This window comes from Cryptotermes secundus, unplaced genomic scaffold (assembly GCF_002891405.2).
Source record: "Cryptotermes secundus unplaced genomic scaffold, Csec_1.0 scaffold27, whole genome shotgun sequence".
Lineage (NCBI taxonomy): Eukaryota > Metazoa > Arthropoda > Insecta > Blattodea > Kalotermitidae > Cryptotermes > Cryptotermes secundus.
Window position 1 is genome coordinate 62,048 of NW_019745078.1, and position 25,169 is coordinate 87,216.

Consider the following 25,169-nt stretch of genomic DNA (forward strand, 5'->3'; position numbering starts at 1 on the left):
GCTCCTGTAGTCCAACTCTATCTTTTGTATTCGCAATTATGCACGGTTTATTCAATTATGCGAAGGCTATTCATAAAGTAACATCCGTTTACTTTAGGCAGATAATGTAGGAGCTGGGGGGAGCTCGGGCATGCGAGGTAGCGTCACATGACTCATTGCTTTGTAAACCATCACATAACTGGTCACCTAGTATTTGTTCTTGTCCCTACAGAGTGAGTTATATGTCCTGCGACTGATAATCCCTCCAACCGCGAAATTCGCGCTGTTATCCGCTTTCTTCGCGCTAAAAATATGAATGTTGCGGAAATGCGTCATGAATTATGCACGGCGATTTACGGCCACAATATGATGAATGAAGGAACTGTTGTAAGACAGTGGTGTAGAATGTTCAAAGATGGGCGGGCGAACATTTGTTCACGATGAAGAGCGAAGCGAGAGGCCATCTGTAGTGAGTGTAGTTTTTGAAAGTGTTGACCAAAATATTTGTGAAAGACGGCGTTTCACAATTTTAGAACTTTGGTGTGAATTTCCACAAATTTCACGGGTTCTTGTCTACGAGATTATCGCAGTTACGCCAGGCTATGACAAGCTTTGCGCAAGATGGATTCCGAAAATACTCACGGGTACACACAAAACGCAGAGAATGGCTTCGGCTATGACTCTTTCAGAGCGATACCACAAAGATGATGATGAATTTCTCAGTCACATTGCACGAGTAACAGTTGACGAAACCTGGGTGTCAGTCATATTAGTGGATAAACAGATATCTACCAAACAAGCCGGAGTGGAATGCTGACATCCGGCTGGAGAATTCTAACTCGAAATTGTTTAACCGCCATACTTACAGCCCTGATCTCGTTCCGAGCGACTACTACCTGTTTAGTTGTACCTACCTGAAGAAATGGATGGGATCACAGCGCTTCAACAATAATGAGTTGATGGAAGGTGTCAAAACGTGACTGAGCTCACAGGCGGCAGACTTCTTTGAGACAGGTGTACAAAAACTTACTCCCCGACACGACAAGTGTCTCATTTCCGGAGGTGACTATGTTGAGAAGTAGCTTAAGTACGTATATGTACATATTTTTTGTATATAGTAATTTTTTCTTGTTGCTTGTTTTGTTAACATCTCACCGAATGTTACTTCCGAATAGCCCTCATATCTAACCCAGACTGGATAAGAGGATACAGGCTTACATTTCGGTTATTTAACACAACAAAAGGCCATACAGTAAGAATAAAGAGTTTGGAAACCGCATTATAAACTTTCTCCACATTCGATGTAATTTGTTAGCACTACGTTAACGGGCGCAATTATATATTTTGTTGACAGGCACCTCCAGGTACGATTCCCAGCAAAATCACACTGTATTGGTTAGCACATTTGTTCCGTAAAGAAGAGAAGGTGGGTTTTATTTCACCGTCTATTCTGGTGGAGGTGTTTCGTGGTTTTCCCTAGCCCCAGCAGCAAAATTTTGATATACTGTATAGATCTGTATGTATAGCCTCTTTCAAGAAAGATACAAATCTGAACACTCTTCATTATAACATGTTAAAATTCGAATTAATGACTGTCTTACCTTATGTCATGTTCAGTCTTTTCTTTTTTGGATTCAGACTCTTTTACTTTTTCGTAGAATTGACGCCACATATCTTCCTCCATGTTGAAATCGACTGCGGACTTTACAACAAGAAAATAGGGCGGTTTGCACCCGGATCAATCACACGACTAAGGGAGCTTGGAAACATCGAACTGCACTTGCGCTCCGACTATGACATCCACAGCACTTCCGTTCGCATTTATACTTATTTCACTTTCGTCTGTGTCTGATACACTGACTGATCTTTCTGCGATAATTCACCTAAGAAATTATTCACAATGACAACTGAACACAGCACACGAGATCTCGCAGTCTGGTTTATTATTAGATGCTGACAACCATCTATCGTGGATGTCTGGACCAAGTACATGGAGTTTGAACTGCTTGCATAGCAACTTTACGCGCTCGATGACTGTACTGCTCGTACCGTCACGTACAAGGACGAAATGCTTCTACTCCTATTCTAACGTCCCCTCCCCCTTAACTCCCACACTGTAAACCGGGAACTAACCATTTTATATGCAGGACATAAATGAAATGCAGGCTATACGTCACAGGATTTATATTACCACAATAAAAAAAAATGCTAATAAGCAAGATGTTTTCATTCAAAAAGGTATTATTTTTCAACCGTTTATTTTGTTAACTGTTCGCATACGTTATATACAAGTTGGGGTTTGCACGTTGTAAACCTCTCCAAAATGTCTTGGATGATACGAAGGAGGAGTTCAGGTTCTAGAAAGAACCTCATGGAGGTTCATGGATGGAGTGGAACTCTTCCTTCCACCGTTTGTTTATGAGGGATAAAAGTTAAATTTCGGAGAAGTTCATGGAGTCCACTGGGGCTGTAATGCCAAGGAAAAAAAAGGTTAAATTTGTTCCTGTGCTTAATTAATTAAGCATCACACCATGATGACCTACGGGAGAGTGGAGGTATATCTCCACCATTCTTGACCTTGACACTAGATGGAGGTAAGTGATCAGCTTCACGACCCAGCCGCTTTATCCCCAGGGAAAGAGCCCCCCGGTACCCGTTGGACAGGAGGCTGGGTTGGTCCCAGAGGCGGTTTCGACGCTGTGGATTAGATAAAAATCTCTTTGTCTTGCCTGGGATAGAACCCCGGTCGATCGGCCAGTCTCTATACCGGCTGAGCTGTTCCAGGTCTCTTGTTTTTAAGGTGAGGTATAGTGACAGGAACAAGAAGTACCTCAACAGAACTATTAATCTCTGCGTCTATATGAGAAAATGTAATATTGTGGATAAATTTTTCAAGGTCCTAAATCAAATCCCAGGCACAACACTGATACTGGGGTAATGACCTTCCGGCTTGGAGCATAGTTCCTCAACCAACTACGCTACCGCTTGCCCCTAAGTGTGGGGTATATAAATATAAACAGATTATCAAACCTAGAACAAGGAATGATTAACCTGACCGTATTTATCCACTTATGTTATTATTATACTTGTTCAGTTGTTTGACAGGAGTAAATTAATTGTTCTTTGCTGTCTGCTGAATTACTATAATTATAAATAAATAATCTGAATGCTTTCAATGTTATTAAATATAACTTTCTTCGACAACGAAGCCGAATATTTCAAAATATTTTATAGTTATGCGCTGTACTAGAAGCATTCTAGTTAGTTGCTCAAGCTGGTCTGGTCAAGTGGGATTTGTGGTGGGCAAAGTGGCGCTGGGGCAGGTTTTCTCCGAGTACTTCGGTTTCCCCTGCCAATCTTCATTCCACCAATTGCTCCACAATCACCCTCACCTATCATCTGGGGCTGGTACAATAGACCAGAAGTGGCCGCAATACAAGGGACTTAGTCCCACCCCAATAACAATAAAGAAGTCGATTTGGTCCATTTCTGATCAGACAGCCTGGGGCTGTCTTCAGGAAAATAGAAGGAAATAGCTATAGCTAAGTTTAGCATCAGCTAACTGTACTGTAACATGTAGGCCTATGACGCATGAAATTCCATTAAGGCCTACACGCAAACTCTTACTTACCAACGGAGCTGAGCCCTTCTTGAGGAGCCGCCAATTCTGCAGCTACTCAAGAACTTCCCAGCATTTTATGGAACCCGAAGGTTCATTACCGTGTTCACAAGAGTCCTCCAATGGTCCTTATCCTGAGCCAGATCAAACCAATACATATCATCCCATCCTATTTCTCTAAGATCCATTCTAATATTGTTCACCCACCTACGCGTTAGCAATAATAAAAAAAAAAATCTAGAGTTTAATTTGGGTATGGGAGGTTATCAAAATGTAATGTAGATTAAGTTTTGTAGTTAGGGAGATGCATAAATGAACTGCCTTTTATAGAATCCGAAGGATCCGCCACTGGGTCCTATCCTGAGCCAGATGAATCTAGACCACACCCAATTTCCTTCAGCCCCAATTCTTTAGGCTTACATCTCTCAAGTGGTCTCACTTTCGTCACTTCCGTAAATACATTTTTTCGGAAATGCTTCTTCTTGGCGTTATCGTAGACCTATCAGACGCGTATTTTAAGCTCTTAAAGCCACATCGAAGCATCATCTTTTTCTATAAAAATCTGCAAATTTTAATGGAATAGCTGCATCATATGTAACACGAAAATCAAGACGCTACTACAATGAACACAGTATTGCAAGTATGAAACTAAATGTCATGACTTCTATCCTTCTACACAATGCAAAACCGACTCTATATTTACGAACTTTCTGGAAAGTCACAAAGGCATCTATCTATCTATGGCTCTACAGCCCTTGATGATCTTGGCCGCTTTTTCACTTTCTTAATCCATACACACAGAACAATGCAAACGCAGGATAAACGCACACAGACATCCACGCCTCGAGTGGGTTTCGAACCCACGATCCCAGTGTTGGAGCTGAAAAAGACGCTTCATGCCATGGACTTTCTTTTTTCTTTTGCGCCACAGCCCCAATTTGGGCATTGGCCTACCTCCATGAAACTATTCGTTTCACTTCGGTTTACTACATTTTAGACATTCGGTAGGACTCCTTGGGCGGATGATCAGCTCGTCGCAAAGTCTCCACCTGTCCACAAACACAGAAAAACGCGCCGGCGCACACACACACACACACTAAACATTCAAGCCCTGAGTGGGATTCGAACCCACGATCCCGGCTTCCGAACGAACGAAGACAGTTCATGCCTTAGACCGCTCGGCTACCGTGTCCGGCATGAGTAAGAGCTGATGTGATTTAAATCAGATTTCTTACAACTGCATGCACTGAGTCGGTATAAAGTACTGCATTAATATTCGTGGGAGGTCCTGTATGACATGATCGCCCGCTCAAAATTGTCATTGTTTCTCCGTGACGTCACAGCGGAAGAGAATTCTCCTTTGCTCAAGGTCACTCAACAACGGTTGAGACACTGCAACTTTCACATTACCTAAATTGTTGCTTTTATTGTGTGGAGCTGGCTGTGTCTTATTTACTTGCTCAGGATCGAGACGTGCTATAACGGAACCCCAAACGCCTAATCGTTACCGTGATAGCTCCCATTGGGTTCCCCGCGCCAAGACAGTTCAATTCGCAACAAATTGTTCTAAACTAGGCTTATTTCTTCGCGATCAGTTTTAACTTTATCTTCCAGCTTAAAAGTTTCCAAAATTGCATCTTCCCATAAAGTTTTCCACTCAAAGAAGGATAAAAGTAAAATCGCTGTTTAAGTCTGCACCACGCCACGAAGACGTATGACGCAGAGGGAAGAAATGTACTGGTTTCAAGCAGCCGTAACAATGGGGCTAAATGGAGGTGAGTGGTCAGCTTCACTCTCCGACTGCTTTGAATGGAAGGCTGGATCCTTGACCTGCCGAGAGTCGAACACCGGTCATCCAGCCCATAGTTCCTCACGAGACCATACTGATAGCTATTTTGGCTCATTCCAGTCAAACATCTGTATTAATTTCTTGATTTCACTGTACGTGCTACATGCCATATCAATTTCCCCTTTATTTAGTTCCATTATTAGAAGGGCCCAGCCGGTCACAGTAGCCGAGCGGTCTACGCATGAACTGTCTTCCCTCGCTCGGAAGCCGGGATCGTGGGTTCGAATCCCACATAAGGCATGGATGTTTGGTGTTTATTCTGTGTTTGCGTTGTTTTGTGTTTAGGTAGAGACCTTGCGACGAGCTAATCACTCGTCCAAGGAGTCCTACCATCTGTAAAATGATCATGAAACTGAAATATCAGAGGCCAGGGCCCAAGGGGGGGGGGGCTTAGAGTCAGTTAAAAAAGCTAGAATGGCCCAGTTCTTTCCTGGCCGTTAAGAAACGCGCATGTATTGCAAGCTACATTGCGAAATCAATGCGTACATCGGAGGGGCTACTTTGTTCTATCCGACCAATGTGGAACCAAGGACACGAAGGTAACGTCACTTCCCGACTAGCGAACCGTAAAGTTGTTGCTGAGATTCATTACAGCCTGTCCGAAAGCTACACCCACATACGTAGTTGTAAGGCCTTGACCATTGTCTGAAATGTTCTCAGGCTCTTATTGTTTCCAAACTACGGGCCGGTGAAAGGACAACTGTGACCGCACATTTCAGTGGTTCCAGGAGCATTTCAGTACCTTAAATGTTGTTGATATTTTGGTCCATTACGTTCGAGTGGATGATCGAAGGTTCGGTTCCCAGAAATGTCGCAAGAATATCTGTGGGGGCTAATTTTATTCTGCCAGCAATAACCCATTGAAAGAGGATTATGAAATATTACACTGTCGGCAGAAAGCAGAACGAAACTCTGTAGCATTACAGCAAGGCCTGTGGTTTAGTGGTCAGTGTTCCTGGCTACAGATCCAGAGGTCTGGGTTCGATTCCCGACGCTACAAGAATTTTTTCGGAGAAATAGTTGATCTGGAACTTGGTCCACTCAGCCTCGTGAGGATAACTGAGGAGCTATTTCAATGAATTAGCGGCTACGGTCTAGAAAATCGAAATTAATGGCCGTGGGGATTCGTTGCACTGACCGCACGACACACTCTATTCACAAAAGTTGGCACTAAACTTCGCCGACAAGCGGCGGTCGCTCCGTCGGTATGGCTCGCTTTAGCATACACCAGTGTGACGTCATACACAAACAATCATGAGTAAGAAATTAAAATAAAGCAAAGTTGCCTATTAATCTAAATTATCAAGAAATGTGGATTTGTTGGTCCGAATAATATATCCCGGATTAGTTAGTGCGTTGATTTTCTTTGGCGGACCACCCGAATATTAAACCAATTATTTTTAGTATTTCGAATGGAGTGAAAGTTACATTTATTCAACAGTTACAACCCGAAGACTTTTAAAATGAAAAATATTTTTTAAAAAAAATGCCATACAAATCACATGTTTATTTGTGCATAAATAGAATTTTTTGACCTTGAAGATGGGGGCGTACCAATTGAAATTCTGTGAAGGTCACAGGTTTTGGACCACGAGCTTTGGAAACTATATTAGTGGAATACAGAAGCGTGAAGAAGAAACTGTGAATAAATTTTGGTTGCTTGTACAACTACACACATCGATACAATGAGTTTCAGTGTCTTTGAGGTAACTGGAAACATTAACCGGCGAGGAAGTACTAAGAACTAAATGTGAATTTAGTCTGTTGATATGAATTTGAACTCTGTCTGGGCCTACTGTGTAAGACCATGGACTGTTTTCACTCAAAGATGCGTGAGGAACTCAGCCACGGTTTCTTGTTCCCACGACATGCACAACACTCTATTTGTTCGCAAATTAAAACGACGTGTATCAAAGAAACTTAGTTTTAACGCATTCTGATTGGAGGCGTTTCGTGCGAAACTCCGGTTTCACGTCACTAGGAACAACCTGCAAAGGACATTTAGTAAGTAGTTCCCACGTTTCAGTTGGAGAGTTAATGAAATACAATTAAGAATAGTGAAACTGTAAAGCACACTTTGGATGAAACAGTTTCAAAATTCGTTCTTTGCGATTTTGCACCCCTTCTTAATACTGGTATAAGGCGCGTAAACTGTCAATGCATTATTCACAGTTAATCTTTTGTAAATATAGCCTGCTCGACAGGACAGAGTTATGAAACAGATTTACTCTTACGAAGTTATAAACATACTGTGTCTAAACATGTCTCACACGAAATATAATGACATTTGTTTTGTATGTCATATAGAGACCGCCTCTGTGATCTAGTGGTCAGAGTTCCTGGCTACAGATATAGAGGTCCCGAGTTCGATTTCCGGCGCTACCAAATTTTCTGAGAAGTAGTCGGTCTGGAACGGGGTCCACTCAGCCTCGTGAAGATAATTGAGGAGCTATTTCAAGGAAATAGCGGCTCCGGTCTAGAAAACCGAAATTAACGGCCGTGGAGGACCGTTGCGCTGACCACGTGACACCCTCTATCCGCAAAATTTGGCACTAACTTCACCGACAAGCGGCGGTCACTCGGTCCGTATAGTTCGCTTGCGGACTACAGGCCACGGAGTTCTTTTTGTGTCATGTATTTATTTTATAAGTGTATAATAATAACTCATTAACTGTCCGTGTGCCTCATCACCATGCCGGGAATAGTCATGTGCGTCATGTGGACGCTGCAGTAAAACTCCATGCATTCTTAACCTTGACACTAGATGGAGGTAAGTGGTTATATCCACGTTTCGGCCACTCGCAACCGGCGATAGAGCCACCGATACTCTTCGAATAAAAGGATAGGTGGGCTCCAGAGCCACCCTGGTCATGGTGCCCAAGATGCGAGTCCCACATCATCGCTCCTCCAATAACCGGTCAGTTTACTGACAGCCATATCGGCTCAAGCTCAAAACACTGCTATGTACGAGATGGTGTTTATAATTGTGTTTCAATCTGTTTAAATGTCTGGGACGATAAGTAAATAAATATATGTATCAAAAAAGAGATTAAAATATTCCCTGATGATGAGGTCACATTTTATATCAAACATCATATTAGCCGATATGCGAATATGTATAATATATCATAATTATTGTAGGTTAATTTTTAAAAATATTTCCTTCCTCACGAATTAGGAAATAAATAAGCTCTTGGAGAATTCCTGCAGCATTCATATTGCTAAAGTTTGCTTTTAACCAAACTGCGGGCCGGGATCTGTGATCTAGTGGTCAGAGTTCCTTGCTACAGATCTAGAGGTCCCGGGTTCGATTCCCGGCGCTACCAGAATTTCTGATAAGTAGTGGGTCTGGAACGGGGTCCATTCAGCCTCATGAAGATAATTGAGGAGCTAACTGAATAGAAAAGTAGCGGCTCCGGTCTATAAAACCGAAATTAACGGCCGTGAGGATTCGTTGCGCTGTCCACGCGACGCTCTCTATCCGCTAAAGTTCGCACTAACTTCGCCGACAAACGGTGGTAGCTCTTTCGGTATAGTTCGCTTGCGGACTAAAGCCACGGAGTTTGTTTTTTGTTTCACGGTCCGGGATACAGATGAAGCCCCCGCCTGCGACCGACGCTGTGTTCGTGCTTAACGCAGACAGATGCGTATGAATCATTGATGGGATATAATGATTGGCAGGGAAAACCGCAGTAGTCCTGTTCGAAGAAAATTACTGCCACACCAAAAGGCCCAGCACAAATTGCTCTGGGATTTAGACCGGGATTTTGCGGAAGGAATCCGTGGCCTACCCGAGCTGTGGTACGGTCATTCACATTTGTGTTCTTTAAAATGTGTCGTAAGAAGTAAGCTCCATCGTCATGTTTTGCAACACTGCCGCGATGAGGCGTTACAGTTCCAATTTCCGTTTGGGCGGAACCTGCGTCTACCCCATTGATCCATTTAATGACAGCGGACGGTGTTACGTAAACTGGCATCCTTTCTTCTCTGTACAAAGGAAAGTATACCTCTGTGCAATGCTGCCTGTATCGCATCTGCGCCAACGAATTCCAAGGAATAAGGTTCTTAAGAAACTGCTGGTCGTTCAGCTCGTCAAGATATTCCCCTCCTATTATTGAAACTGAATGTTCATTACCGCTTCAGAACCATTTTAATCTAGTCTACAAATTTACACACTTAACTTCAAGATCCAGTTTAACGTTACCCTCCCATACATGTCTGGGTCTTCCAAAGTCATCTCTTCCTTTCATGGGTACCGACTGAAATATTATGCATATTAGTCCTTCTCCGCGTAATATAAATATATATAATCATCTGCTGGATCGGGTTTTGATTGATACAAACCCCTATACCAATGATGAGAGAACAAAGCATCTGCCCCCCCCCCCCCGGGGGGTTAATGGAATAACTCTAAATTGAAAATGAAGGAAATAAACCAAATAGTAATACCAAGAATTAAAATTGTCTTTAAAAATATATTCCAATATCTTCAGAACGTAGGGCGACCAGTAAAATTGGTCTTAAAAGGCATAAACGTAAGTTCGTAAGCGCGTTTTCTGGTTACCCAACCCGATCCATGGAAAATATCCTGGCCGCATGCATGCCTGTAACTTATACTTTGAAAATTCTCTTGATATTGTTTTCAATGAACCTATCCAATGTAAACTTCTGTCATTCAAAGTTCAAACTCTCATCCCCCCTCTCTCCATCAGTTTAAGTCGTTTCAAAGGATCCATCTATTTAGGTGACCTTGCCTAATATTTACTACTGCGTTTATTTTTTTACGTGAAGCATTCTTAGTCACGGGTTCATTTCCCAGCCTGGAGAACTATCCCTCTTCGGCCGTCCGAAGCTGTTTATACAGCATATTCGCACCTAACCTCACTTTGTGGGCTCCGTTTCCTGCATACGCAACCTGAAGGACCCATGCCGTGGTCTGGACTAACTACGAAATCAGATTAGTGTTTTGAAACAGCTGATTAACCCTCAGGTAGGCTGTCGTGGCTATCGTTTTGAAACAGAGCTCCGTTGTTTCTTTCCACATAATTCCCCCACCATTCCGCCGTTTGACGCTGCTATAGGGCCCGTTAAGTTGATGAACTATGAAATACTCGTAAATGAAGGCAAGAATACGCGACGAAAGACGGATTCTGCTAAATTTAGGAGGTTATTTCGGAGTTTAGACCTAATTAAATTTGCCGAAAACTGTTTAAAAAATACCTGTTCTCAAGAATTAGGCCTACGAGTATCATTGAACCTACCGAGAGACGTTTCGTTTCAAAAATTATTCCAAACCGCGCAATTATGTTAAGGTTTGTTCCTACGGTCCTTTCAGACAACGGAAATGCATACCAGTAAGATCTGTACAATTATTAATGTATATATGATCTACATAACGTGTAAATGTACATAGGTTTCACACCTTCGTGGAATTTCTTGTTTCTAGTACTTCCTTAGGCATCAGGCTAACAATGGTACCTAGGACGTTATCTTCCTGCAATGTGATGCACCGTTTCTCACCGTCATATGCTGTTCTTTCCTCATCAGCAACAGTATAGTCTTCACTTGGCTATATCATCTGGAGCAGGGAGAGCCTCCCAGAGTGCTGAAAGATTGTGGAGATATAGGGCCACATAAGCTTAATCTGATACTAGATAAAGTAAGTAAAGGAGCCGGTCATGGTAGCCGAGCGGTCTAAGGCATGTACTGTCTTCGCTCGCTTGGAAACCGAGATCGTGGGTTCGAATCCCACTCAGGGCATGGACGTTTAGTTTGTGTGTGTGCGTTTTTCTGTGTTTGTATACAGGTAGAGGCCTTGCGACGAGCTGATCACCCGCCCAAGGAGTCCTACCGAACGTGTAAGATCTAGAAAAACCGAAGTGAACGGAGAAGTTCATGGAGGTAGGCCTAGGCCCACTGGGGCTGTAGTGCCAAATAAAAAAAAAAAAAGTAAGTAAAGGTATCCCTGTAACAGGCCGTGAGGGCCCATAGTGTTGTGAGATGTTGAGGTTCCCACACTTTCGAGACAATTGGCTCATAGATGGCGGTAAGGTTGTCAGCCTCACGCGCCGGCCGCCCTTTACCACCAAAAATATTCCTGGTACTCATTTCTGTTAGAGGCTGAGTCGACCCCAGGTCCATAATGGGACAAGATGGAGGTAGGAAGTACATTTCACACTCAGGCCACAGGAATCATCTCTAGTTGGTAAATGAGTGTGAAACTTCTATATCACGTCTACCTAGTACTAGGTTAGGAAAGTGTGAAGCGGTACCTCCACGCCGTGTACGTCTTCATGGCATGGTACTTGTTGAAATTCATTCCATCAATATAAGGTAAAAGGTACAGTAAAGTAAGTAAAGCTATCCCTGTAACAGGCCATAAAGGCCCATAGGGTTGTGAGACGTTGAGGGTCCTACATTATCTAGACAATCGGCTCAAAGATGGCGGTAAGGTTGTCAGCCTGGAAAAGGTACAGTTGTACTTGTATTTCATCAAGCGCCATGCTATAAAGACGGATGGGTAGAGGAGGTATAGCTTCATGCATTCCCAACCCCGTGCTAGATGGAAGTGAGGTAAGATTGATGTTCCTATTACAGGAGTCGGTTCCAGCGTAACCGCTTTCCTGCAGTATCTTCAGGAAGTGACTAGGAACATGTACAGTTGTAAGATAAGAAGGCTGTGGTGACACACTGAATGTTAAGGGAAACTGACAAGTGCAAGGTAATCACCGGAAATACACCGAAGTCATTGACATCGCTCCAAAACAAAGCTCCTACCTCTGAGTACTGCGTTACTACGAGTTTCTCGGCACTTGTCCAGCTATTTCCTCATAATTATTACTGGGCGCAGAGGTAAACAAGACCCCGGAAATGACCCACTTGCTTCCTATTGAAACAGATAAATCAATGCAGCAGTTGACTTATCCCTATTCAGGAAGTCCAAAGTTCGAATATCAGCCGGACACTGACGATCTTGCAGATAACCGAAGGCCAGAAAGTATTCTGAAATAGGCCACGATCTGGTCTTCTACAAACCTGCTAATTCACTACATTTTTTCATTTCACTTAGCGCTACGTGACCTGAAGTCGATACTATTCTATTCCATTATGGCTCTACAGCCCTTTGTTGGGCCTTTATCGCTTTTTCAGCTTCTTAATCAATACATAGTCGGTAGGACTCCTTGGACGGGGGATAAGTCTGTCACAAGGCACACACAGAATAATGCAAACAGAATAAATGCACATAAACATCCATGCTTTTAGTCGGATTCGAACCCACGATCTCAGCTTTCGATCGAACGAAGACAGTTCATGCCTTAGACAGCGCGGCCACTGCAATCGGCGCAGTTGATGCAGCCTGTTCAGATAATCTAGTAACCATCTTAACCCAAGACAAACTTTCAGGGTACCGACAAATTTCATTATCCTGGTATTTATGTGTGTCGCTCTATCACCCCTGTTTATCATATCTTAAAGTTTAAGGTATTATGCTGTCCCTATGCTTAACTAATTAAGCATCACGCCATGAAAACGTATTGGGGACTGAAGATTACAAAAAAAATTAGCCAACTTTCCGCAAAATCTTTAGGAACAACAAGCCATCTTAGATGGTCGTGTTCGCGTTCTTCAATTCAGATTTTATCATTATCAGTATAGGAACCATATGTGAGATGGGAACAGAAGTATCATAATTCAGTGTATAGTATTGCACCATGATATATTTTCACATAGAGTATTTAGATAGGACCTTTAAAGTAAAGAGTAAAGTAAAGCTATCCCTGTAACAGGCCGTGAAGGCCCATAGGGTTGTGAGACGTTGAGCGTCCCACATTATCTAGACAATCGGCTCAAAAATGGCGGTAAGTTTGTCAGCCTTACGCGCCGGCCGCGCTTTACTCCCCAGGAAAATTATCTAATTAATTCCTGGTACTCATTTCTGTTAGAGGCTGAGTCGACACCCGGGCTAGGAGGATTAGGTTAATTGAAAAAAAATCCAATGACCCCATTGGGACTTGAACCCGCGACCTTCCGGCTTGTAGCACAGTGCCTCAACCAACTACGCTACTACATGCCCCCAGCAGATAGTACCTTTACGAATCATGGCAAAATGGAAACGTTTTGGCATGACGACGATACGAGTGATTTAATATTTTATGGTGGCGTGTTGCGGACCTTAGTTATAGAACCGTACAGCTCAACGGAGCAAAGTCCTTCTTGAGAAACGAATAGTAGTTCAGATGGTCAAGAAATTCCTTGAATCTTATGGAACCCAGGTGTTCATTACTGTGTTCACAAGAACACACTGCTGGTTCCTATATTACAAGCCTCTTGGAACCGATTCCCATCTTTACGCTCTGTTTCTTTAAGAAGTATTTTGATCACCTTATGATCTACGCCTTCGTTTATCAAAGGTCTCTTCCCTTCATGGCTACTTTTCTTTTATAAATGTCTCCATCTCTCTCTGACATTAAGGGAGGAACAGAGACTGAGGGTGTTTGAGAACAGGGTGTTGAGGAGAATATTTGGACTGAAGAGAGATGAAGTGATAGGAGGTTGGAGGAAACTGCATAATGAGGAGCTTCATAACTTGTACCCTTCTCCAAGTATAATTAGAATTATGAAGTCAAGGAGGATGAGGTGGGCAGGGCATGTAGGCAGGGGAGACGAGGAATGCGTATAGGATATTGATGGGAAAGCCAGAAGGAAAGAGACCACGGGGAAGACAAAGCTTAGGTGGGTGAACAATATTAAAATGGATCTTAGAGAGATAGAATGGGATAGTATGGACTGGTTTGATCTGGCTCGGGATAGGGATCAGTGGGCTCTTGTGAACACGGCAATGAACTTTCGGTTTACACAAAATGTTGGGAAATTATTGACAAGCTGCAGAATTTGCGGCTCCTTAAGAAGGGCTCAGCTCCATGAGTATTTTTTTTATTGCTAATGGGGTGGGACTAAGTCCCTTGTACTGCGGCCTCTTTTGGCGTATTGTACCAGCCCCAGATAATAGGTGAGGGTGATTGTGGAGCAATTAGTGGAATGAAGATTGGCAGGGGAAACCGAAGTACTCGGAGAAAACCTACCCCAGGTCCATTTTGTCCACCACAAATCCCACTTGACCAGACCCGGGATCGAACCAGGGCCGCCGAGGTGGGAAGCCAGCGACTAATCGCTTGAGCTATGGCGCGGCAGCTCCATGAGTAAGTAAGTAAGTAAGTAAGTAATGTCGCTATCTTGCCACTTCGTATTACGTAGTGTTAATACCGAAAAATCTATCCCTTTTAATCCTAAAACGCACAACCGTGTTTTGTAATTCGTTTCTCTTGTTCGTTCCACAGGACACATAAAATGCGTCTTTGCTTAAATTATAAATCCATGCACTTGCTTAAGTCCGACAAGAACCAACACCAAGGTGTCCATTTTGAACTTACCGTCCCCCAGCCATAGGATACATAGGGCCCACCCTTCTCCCTCTCCGTCTTATCCACGGGGTAATGATCGCGTTGAACGGTGATCTGGGGCTCAGCCATGGTCGTCGAATTTTGGATTTTTCTGATCTTTCTTCCTGACATAATGGTTCATTCGGTTCATCACTGAAATCGACGTTGGTGTATCTTCTTCCGTGACTCCATAAGCCCATCCTTTGAAATGTGGTTCTTCAAATACTCACACGCGTGGTAAGATAACGCACCTTTCACAAAACTGAAGTAAAGTTCTTTAAAATCTTATGTCCTTTAGAGAGTGACACAAATTACTGTCTCCATTACTGTATTTCGTGGTAGTGTGTATCGATGCAATATGAACAGAACTGGCAACAAGAAAGGGGTTCACAGGTAAATATGAGCTGCTGACAAGCTTACTCTTGCTTTTACGATAGCAAGTTGCGTAATTATTTGTTTGGAATTTTACCAGCCTTCGGTTATGAAATTTTATGAATATAACTCTTGAAAAGTTATTTTCTGTTTTTTAAATTTTAAGATGTTCTTAATTTTGTGCAATAATATGGCATAGTGTTATTGTAGGAAAGGATGAAATCCTTTGAAAACGTTTCAAGTTCAGATATTTCGGAAGGACAGCAACAGACCAAAATCACAACAAGTCCCACAAAAGGCATTGGCTCTGTACTATCGTCATAGACCTTGTGAAATTAAAATTCATCTTACTAGAAATTCATAAATAAATTCCTCATAGTTCTATGATCTAGCATAGTCATTCTTACCCTGTGTGTCTGCTTTTTTCGTAGAACTATTTCAACCATACTTGGAGTGCTTTGCTGAATAGATACCTGGGGCTTTTCTGGGATTATTATTATTTTAGGGATAATTAATAAATATGAGGCGAGCAGGAAATATGACACGAATGTGGACACAAGAAATTTATTCAGAATTTTGATTCGCACGTCTACTGGGAAAGTACCATTTGGGAGGTTAGGCTGATATGCTAAAATAATATTAAAATAAAGATTAAAGAATACACTGTGAAGATGTGACCAGCTTCAAAACAAGCAGATTACTATCAGTGTGTATGCTTAAACATTCACTGATTATCAGTTACACGGCTGATTAATCGTATGTTTCTATGTGGATAATAAGCAGTACTGAAACCAAGAAAATGAATTACTTCAAGCTTTGTAGTCCAAAACAGCGAACTGCTTGCTTTTCGCGCTCTTTTCTAGCAGTAAATAAAATTTCAATTGGGCACAAAACCGCACTGAATTGGAAAGTTTGCGTTTTAGGCTGCTCTACTCGCATGCCATTTAATTTCTTTCGTAAATTTCTGCATGTAAGGGACACAATGCGGATCAAAATGCTTTAAAAAAATGTGATATATGTAGGCCTATTTAACGCACATAGACAGTTTGTTTTATTTGTGACTTATTTTATGATCCAGTCAATGGCTCAAATTATGTAGCGTTAAATGAGGGAATGATTAACGACTGAGGAATTGCAAAGGATGTGGAAGCAATCGCTCATGGCCTGATTTGAGATATTATCCCAGCATTATGTCTGGAGAAACTGAGAGAAATCACGGAAAACCTCAGTTGGGATAGTTCGGCCAAGATTCGAACAGATAACTTCAAAATAAAAAGTTAGAAAACTTATTGCTTAAGCGAACTCATCGGTTCATAAACGAAGTTGCCAAATCAAAGATCAGATATTTAATTTAAAAATGTATGATCGTAATAAAGGAAAGCAGTATTCGAAAGCACAGTAATATCAATAAATATATACAATATTTTAAGCTAATTTTGTACACTCTCTTTCTGAAAGCAAGTAAACTCAATGTATGTTATTTAATGGACAAATAGACGACTAAAGAGTTACTCCGTTAATAAGTCCGATCGATGGACTGATCTTTAATCGATGTAAGTTATATTGAAAAATTGTGATGGACGTGCAGAAATTTACATTGCTTATGTCAAGGGACAAAGTTGCGGCTGGCACAATTTACAGACTCACCAAAGCATGTTACAATAACATTATGCAACTGTGAAGAACATTGTCGTTTAGGACGTGACACCGCATAGTTTGGTAGAATTTACCGATGTTTCGAAAGAACCTCAGGGTTGAAGAGTAAAACAACCATGCAACAAACAGCGTGATTGTCAGTTTCTCTTGCTTTCCATGCTTGCTCTTCGACTCTGAAGATGAAGTCAGTATGTTCCTCCGAAACGTCTGTAAACTTTTATCGAACTATATAGCATCACTTTCCAGAAGATAATATTCTTCACAGTCAACACTTCTAGAACCTCATCTTTAACGTTCTAACTACTATTTTCATACAGAATGTACCATATTAGTAACACAAATTAATTACATAAATGTGAAATTAAAGTGTGTATCACTTCACTACTTTTATAATAAGAGAAGTAGTCGGCACTTGTGTTATCGCAATTTATTTGTGAAACTGGCATTTAAAATGATCACGTCTCTACGTCAAGTCAATGACACTGTTACCTAAGCCTCCAGACTGCACGTCAAGAGAGGCGACTGTGGAAACTGACCGGCCGGTGGCCATTATGCGAGGGTTACGGTGTAGTGCAATACAGCCACGCGACTAGGGGCCATGCACGCAAGAGTGGAGGGCAAGGGAGGAAATTACAGTATTTCCAGCACTGTAAGGTTTTGTTGCTGTTACAGATTCCTGACACGGGATTGGTGGGATAAATGACAGAAAGGAGGGGAACAGAGGGTACATAGCACTTGCTACAATTAAGGGATTTGGTATAAGAAGGACATACTCCTAAAATGCGAAAGCACTTCCTCATTGACGTTTACGTGCACAATTTACTTTCATTTATAACATCCGTGAACGAAGTTTTATATCAGTACTAAGCGAATTGTTCGCTTTTACTACTTTACCGCAAGTCTAAAAAAAACTGGACATGAAGCCTTTACGCATCACGGCATCCAGTTATTGTTGCTATAGTAATGAGTCACTCAGATTATTGCAATGAGTACAGTATGTTTTCCTATGTGTGGCACTCAATGGCTACATACTCAGCACATCGAAGCCTTCCACATTTCTCTATTCCAATGCTACTGAATTTACGACGAAGTTGAGAGCAGCCCAAATTCTATGAATACTTGCCACCACTCAGTTTCAAACTTTTGCCTTTCCGTCTTCTGCATGAAGACCTACAGATTAAAATATACATACTCTGTGGCCTATAGTCCGCAAGCGAACTATACCGACCGAGCGACCGCCGCTTTCCGGCGAAGTTAATGCCAACTTTATCGGATAGAGGGTGTCACGTGGTCAGCGCAACGAATCCCCACGGTTATTAATCTCGGGTTTCTAGCCCGGAGCCGCTATTTCCTTGAAATAGTTGCTCAATTATCCTCACGAGGCTGAGTAGACCCCGTTCCAGAGCCACTACCTCTCAGATAATCTGGTAGCGCCGAGAATTGAACCCGGACCTCTGGATCTGTAGCCAGGGACTCTGACCACTAGACCACAGATGTGATCGATTAAAATATACAAAAGTATAATTAATTATACGTGTTTTAATTTGTGGTTCACTTATTGACGCTGTCAGTAGATCAGACTACGTAGCATCGAATGACAGAATGATTAGTGAATAATGAATTGTAAGTGATGTGGAAGGAAGTGTCCATGGTATAACCAAGGTACTACCCCGTCATTTCGCTGAAAGGATCTAAGACAAATTTGAAAGCCTCAGGATAATCGGTGTCCCGTCCGAGGTCCGAATATGGCGCATCCCAAATACAAGTCAGAAGCATTACAGCTTCAAAAAATGTGCTCGGTTTTTTTCTCATGTTTTATATGTGTTTGAAAATTTTTCTCACGCATTAAGGAAAGAAAATAGACTGTAGGCGTTTGAAGAAAAGGGTGCTGAGGACAGAAGAGAAATGAAAAAACAAGGGTGTACAAAAAATGCACAACTAGGAGCTTCTTAATTGTACTCTACAACAGATAATATAGAGTGTTCAGCTAGAGGAGGACAAAACAGGCGGTACATATTGTCACATCTATTAGTGACTTGTAGACAGGCTTTGGATTGCTGAATGGACGTGCTGGATACTCACAAGTCGTAAGTACAAGTAATTATAACACTCTGAAGATTACTATAACACATAAATAAAGGCTTCAACATCGGCTCACACTAGTCGTTCCTAGGTAACAGGTCTCAACAATGGCTAGACCTTTATAATGTGTTCAGTACCCTTTTACTGGCAATGGATTTTAAGACAGGGGTTACCACTTCGAATCACTAGGAAGTATTCTTGATATTTCTTGTTCAATTACTTTGGAATGCCGACCGTCCAGGCCCCTTGAGCTCACGATCAGAGATTTTATTTTCAAACTGAACTCTTGCGGTAATAGTCCTTATGTAACATCCTCTCTGACGAGTGATGAGTTTGACTTTAGTGAATACGCTTGGCTTTTCGTCAAGTGTATACTTCGCACAAATAATAGGTTCTTGAAATTTCTACGTTTTGCACTACAAACAAGTCCTCTGTCAGTACAGGCTTTACAGAGCAGATAATACCTAACTTACGTATCTTATGTTATAGCTGCAGCTTAGTCATTTGAAAAGTTGTAAGCTTAACCACCGCCAAGTTTACGCCTCTTATATGATCTAATTCTAAAGTCAAAGTCGCNTGATGAGTTTGACTTTAGTGAATACGCTTGGCTTTTCGTCAAGTGTATACTTCGCACAAATAATAGGTTCTTGAAATTTCTTCGTTTTGCACTACACACAAGTACTCTGTCAGTACAGAATTTACAGAGCAGATAATGCCTAACTTACGTATCTTTATAGCTGCATCTTAGTTATTTGAAAAGTCGTAAGCTTAACCACCCCCAAGTTTACGCCTCTTATATGATCTAATTCTAAAGTCAAAGTCGCATTACGATTGATGGTCGATCAGTCAGTAAGTCTTGATGTCGAGCCCTACCCGGAACTCATGGCCAGATATTTATTACCGCTTTGCAGTAACGGTCTTGTTTCTGTGGGCCGCCCTTTCTGACGAGAGGACGGGTCTATCTTCTGAATATGCTGCTGGTCCTTGACAGCGCAGTCTTTCTCGGGTCCTAGTCCTTAGGTCTCGCGACCATATATTGGTGTCTCAGATTTGAGATCTTCCTTTCCGTCGCCTCCTACTACTCGCAGGGTTACGGTGGAGGTATTCGACCCCGCCTCCACACGGGTTATGATCTACTTCTAGATACACACTGTCTTTATGTAGACTCCCCACGGACCACATAGAAATAGATCACCTTTCATTCTTGTAGGGTATTGTACGTGTTACCCAGTAACTAGCTGTTTACCAAGAATCTGTCTTCGTGGGTACTTGTTTATCGAGCCGTTGCCTAACAGTGCATCACAATATAATATATATGGAAGAGATGAGAACAACGTAGAAAATTTTAATCCGAAAATCTGAAGGGCGCTTGAGGCACTTTTGAATACTTAAGGTGTGGACAAGAGGATGATATTAAAATCTGTATTAAAGAGACTCAATTTGATGATACGGACTGAATTCAAATGGTTTGGCATGGGTTCCAGTAGCGAGATGTCTGTGGCTCGCGAGCAGAACGCCGTAAGCGAATCTCAAGGAAGGAAACGCGCTGCTTCTCACATAGTCCCTCTCCTTGGGCTTCCCTTTTGAGAATTTCCAGCGAACTGAAAAATCGAGACGCTTTCTTTGTATAAGTCACTTCAATTTCGAAGTGACCTATGTTTCTATACAGTCGTGAGCCGTGAGCCGTGAGAGCACAGTCATTAAATTACAGTTAAGTTATATGATAGCCAGAATTCGATTCCCTGCATGGTATCGAAAAATGTCTCTACACCGAACGTACAAGACGGCTGTGGGATTTCCCTAGTGCGTATCATATCGCTGATTCCTTCTTTTTGGGGTAAAGCAGAAGGAACATGATGTGGCCCAGGATGTGGAAGTAGGCGGTAGTGACGTGTCTGGAGGTACTGCTTCGGAATTTGCTTGGAGACATTCAAGAAACCCACGAAAGAACATGGCACCTACTGAATACATTTTCCGAGGGTTACCGCTACTCTAAATTGTTCAGTCTACAAGATCTGCAGGAGGTTAAGAATACGCCCATTATGACCCTTTGCAGCATAATTCTCAGACACCGAGCCAGCTTTACTCCATGTTAATATTACGTCATCAATAACGTTTTCTTGTTTCCTTCATGTTTCCAAGAGTGATGCTTCTACAAATTCGGACTTACTTTTCTTTTTAAGAAAGCTTACTTCTCAATATACACTCATACATCTAAACATGTAATTACGTGACATAGCTTAAACTGAATATTCGTATTACTGCACGTATAGTGACTGGCTACGGGCTGGAAGACCGAGGGGTTGGAGTTCGAGTTCCCGTAGAGTCAAGAACTTTTTCTTTTCCAAGTCGTCCGGACCGGCTCTGGAGACCACCCAACCTCCTATCCAATGGGCTCTTTCCGCGGGGGTAAAGCGACCGGAGCGCGAAGCTGATCACTCACCTGCAACTAGTGCCGAGGTCAAGAAAATGTGGATCTATACATCAATTCCCCTTAAGTCTTCACGGCATTGCGCTTAATTAGTTAAGCACAAGGACACCTTTGCCTTTTACCCATTACACCTGCACCCAAACCACAATAAAATTTCCAATTGGAAGTCTACTATCTTCTGGGTATGACGCCGTGTTGTTTTGTAGAGTATTACATACATTTGAGAGGAATGTATTTGCCCCCATCTTTAGCGCTGAGCAAGCGAGCCTTTTTGGCTTACTGGATGCTTATGTTGCTTACTCTTCAATCATAAAAAGCCAAGATGTGCCACCGAAACATCGATAAATATAAGATTACATGACGCCAAATTCAAGAAAATTGTACTTTTCTTCTAAACCACCGTAAGAACCTCAGATTTCACTTGCGTTAAATGTTGTTTTGCGACTGTCAATATCGTCAGTATCCATCCTCTGCAATACGAAGACCGAACTCAACTTACCTCACTTCCAAAGAGTGTTCATCGTAGACAGCATTGGTAGGCCTACACGACATGAATGAATGTATGAAGTGTAGGCCTCCTCGGCCCTTGCACCGCGACCTACAGCGGTCTATTGTGCTTAAACACGACATAAAAATTAGGAGTTTGTATGTAATTAGAACCCATTAAATTTTATTTGAAACATTTTATATGTTGCGACACGTGGTAGCGTAGTTGGTTGAGTCACTTTACTACAAGCCGGAAGATAACGGGTTCGATTCCTGATGGTTTTCAATTGACCTAATACTTCCAGCCGCACTATGGCCCAGGGGTCGACTCAGCCTTAAACAGAAATGAGTACCAGGAATTTTCCTTGGGGAAAACGGCTGCCGGCGCGTAAGCTGACTTTCCGCCATCTGTGTGATGATTGTCGAGAGAAAATGTGGGAGCTTCGCATCTCTATGGGCCTCCACGTCCTGTTACAGGGACAGCTTTACCTTAGTTTACATTTTATACGTTTATGCCGACAAAATAAGCCTACTAAAGGAAAAGCTTATGTGCTGTGATAACTTAGATTTGATTTGTGAATAATATAGCCATGCTTGCAGTAAATTAATTCCACTATTTTCTCGCAATGGGCATATTTCCTCTCCATTTTTGTTTACAAATTCTTTCCTGAGAGAAAAGACACATTTTCGCACGAATATTTTACGCAAGAGCAATTTTCAGCGTGATGATAATTTGCCATCTCCTCTCCAAGTAATGCATTTAAGTAGTTAAAAGAAAACATGTGGACATTAGCACGTTTCCGAGTACTCTGCTTCTTAGGAGAAGCCGAATTTTAACCCCAATTAACCTCCAGGACTTCACAGAACATGTCATAATTTACTGACGCCCATACAAACCTTACTTAGAAACACAGAAAACTCTAGCGTCATATCTTAAATTTAGAACTACAGAAACCTGGTAAAAAAAAGTAAACTATCCCTGTAACAGGCCGTGAAGGTGCATTGGGTTGTGAGACGTTGAGGGTCTCACATTATCTAGATAATCGGCTCACAGATGGCGGTAAGTTTGTCAGCCTTACGCGCCGGCCGCGCTTTACTCCCCAGGAAAATTATTTAATTAATTCCTGGTACTCATTTCTGTTAGAGACTGAAACCTGGTATGAAGTTTGGGTGCTGCCTCGCTGATATAAACTTAAATGTTCCAAAAACTGATAGAAAAGTCACAATGGTACTGGAGCACATTCGAGTCTGTGGTGAAAGTATCACTGCTATTTGATACGTAACGATTCATTTAGTAGTATAGTAATTTAATTATAAGGAAAATTAAGTGTAATTTGTTATCATCAACAGATTTTCGTGAAAAGTATTACGAACGTCATGCCATCAAAAACTGTAAGGCCTCTAATTAATTCCTTGCTGTAAGTAATACCAATATGGTGGCCGTGTTGTAAATGTATTATAACACATATTTTTATACTGTAATTTCTATATCTAATTTTCAGATACCCATAATGGGCTCATGGGTAATGTCCTATGGACTCATCTCGCCTGTTTTATGCCTTTTTTCTAAAACTTATAGAATTTGTTATTTAATTGTGAACGAAGACATATGAATATATAAAATGTTAATATGAGCCCTGTTTTCTTGTAATTGTCCTACTTTTTACTTGAGATATAATTGGGCATCGAATTTTCCCTCGTTAAAAATACATTGCTTTGTGATATTTCAAACAGAAATTATTGCACCAAATAAAATAACGCTGAAATTTAAAGAGGATGAAGCATTTTCAAAATAATTCCACAGAAACCCTATAATATTTTGACTTAAATAAAACAAAGAATTCAACCCAAAACTTAAGAACTGCTGCTAAAATAACAGAACCTAGGCATATTTTCGTATACAACTTGTTAAGTGAAAATACGCAGAAGAATGTCAAGGTAAGTACTTCTGTATACAATAGGTTACACTGCCCTTAACACACATTGAAAATGGCTACATCTGTAGCAATATCCGCCTGTTCAACTTACTCTTATAATAATTGAGAAATCTCTGACTTCTAGAGATCTACAAATGAATTCATATAGATTACTTGCAACATATATTTCGTGTTCATGTTAAGAACTTAATAATTATGCCAGAGCATAGAATGGGAACAATGTTTCCCAAAATTCTGCCTCCATCATCAAAATGTTATGCCGTGAGGGGAGTCTACATTAAAGCAGTTGGACGAATACAATTTTGGTCCTTATCGACCTGCATTTTATAAGACTTACAAATAGAACTTCGTCACAATCCTAAAAGACGTATAAAGAAATCAGTGCATAGATCTAACTGAAGTCTATAGTTCTCTTTCGAAACATTTAAGGATAATAGTGGAATTAAACTGCCGATCACAGTGACCGCGCATTCTAAGGCATGAACCGTCTTTGCCTGCTGGGTTCGGTTCCCACTCACGGCACAGATGTCTGTGTATGTGCTTGTTCTGTGTTTGTGTTGCCCTGTGTGTAGGTAGCGGCCTTTCGTTGGGCTGATCCGCGGTCCAAGGAGTCCTACCGACAGTGCATAGATTAAGAAACTGAAACAGCGGCCAATGTCCAAAGGGCCGTGGAGCCATAGAGAGAAAAAGAGTGGAATTAAACTGAAGTTTGTAAACGGTGTAAGGTCTCTATTGTTTATTGGCTCTCTTAGGAATACTACTTAGGTCTATTTACGGGGTCGCGCCATAGCTCAAGCGGTTAGTCGCCGGCTTCCCACCGCGGAGGCCCGGGTTCGATTCCTGGTCTGGTCAAATGGGATTTGTGGTGGACAAAGAGGAACTGGGGCTGGTTTTCTCCGAGTACTTCGGTTTCCCCTGCCAATCTTCATTCCACCAATTGCTCCACAATCACCCTCACCTATCATCCGGGGCTGGTACAATAGGCCAGGAGTGGCCGCAGTACAAGGGACTTAGTCCCACCCCACTAGCAATAAAAAATAAGTCTACTTATGGTTCTGTAACGTCGATATCTTCATTGATGATGGACTGATACAAAGTGCCACTCAAAGACTTCGCCTACGCCGAATTGTAGTTCATATTCCAGTCTTGTTATTTCGCTTTCTGTGCGCACATGGAGCGTATATACGTGAGTTATCAGAAACAAAGGGCCAGCTCGTGGAAACCAGAATCGTGGAGTTCAACAACAATGCTTCGTACGTGTACACACTACCGTTAGACACGTAGTCGTGTGCGTGAGATCAACCACATTGTGCAATAA

General features: G+C 41.8%; 1 protein-coding gene across 4 annotated transcripts in view; it reads right to left on the minus strand.

Annotated features, from left to right (window-relative positions):
* LOC111874805 (protein unc-13 homolog 4B) overlaps positions 1-25,169 on the minus strand; it is an 88,648-nt gene that overhangs the window by 56,854 nt on the left and 6,625 nt on the right. Inside the window, exon 1 of one of the 4 annotated variants that reach the window (XM_023870604.2) lies at positions 14,879-15,179. The exons of 2 other annotated variants lie outside the window; for them this stretch is intronic. In XM_023870604.2, the coding sequence (XP_023726372.2) occupies positions 14,879-15,087 (209 nt within the window). In that variant the 5' untranslated portion in view covers positions 15,088-15,179. Of the gene's footprint in view, positions 1-1,580; positions 2,039-14,878; positions 15,180-25,169 lie in introns of those variants that run through there. One more of the 4 variants, XM_023870602.2, reaches the window with a different exon arrangement.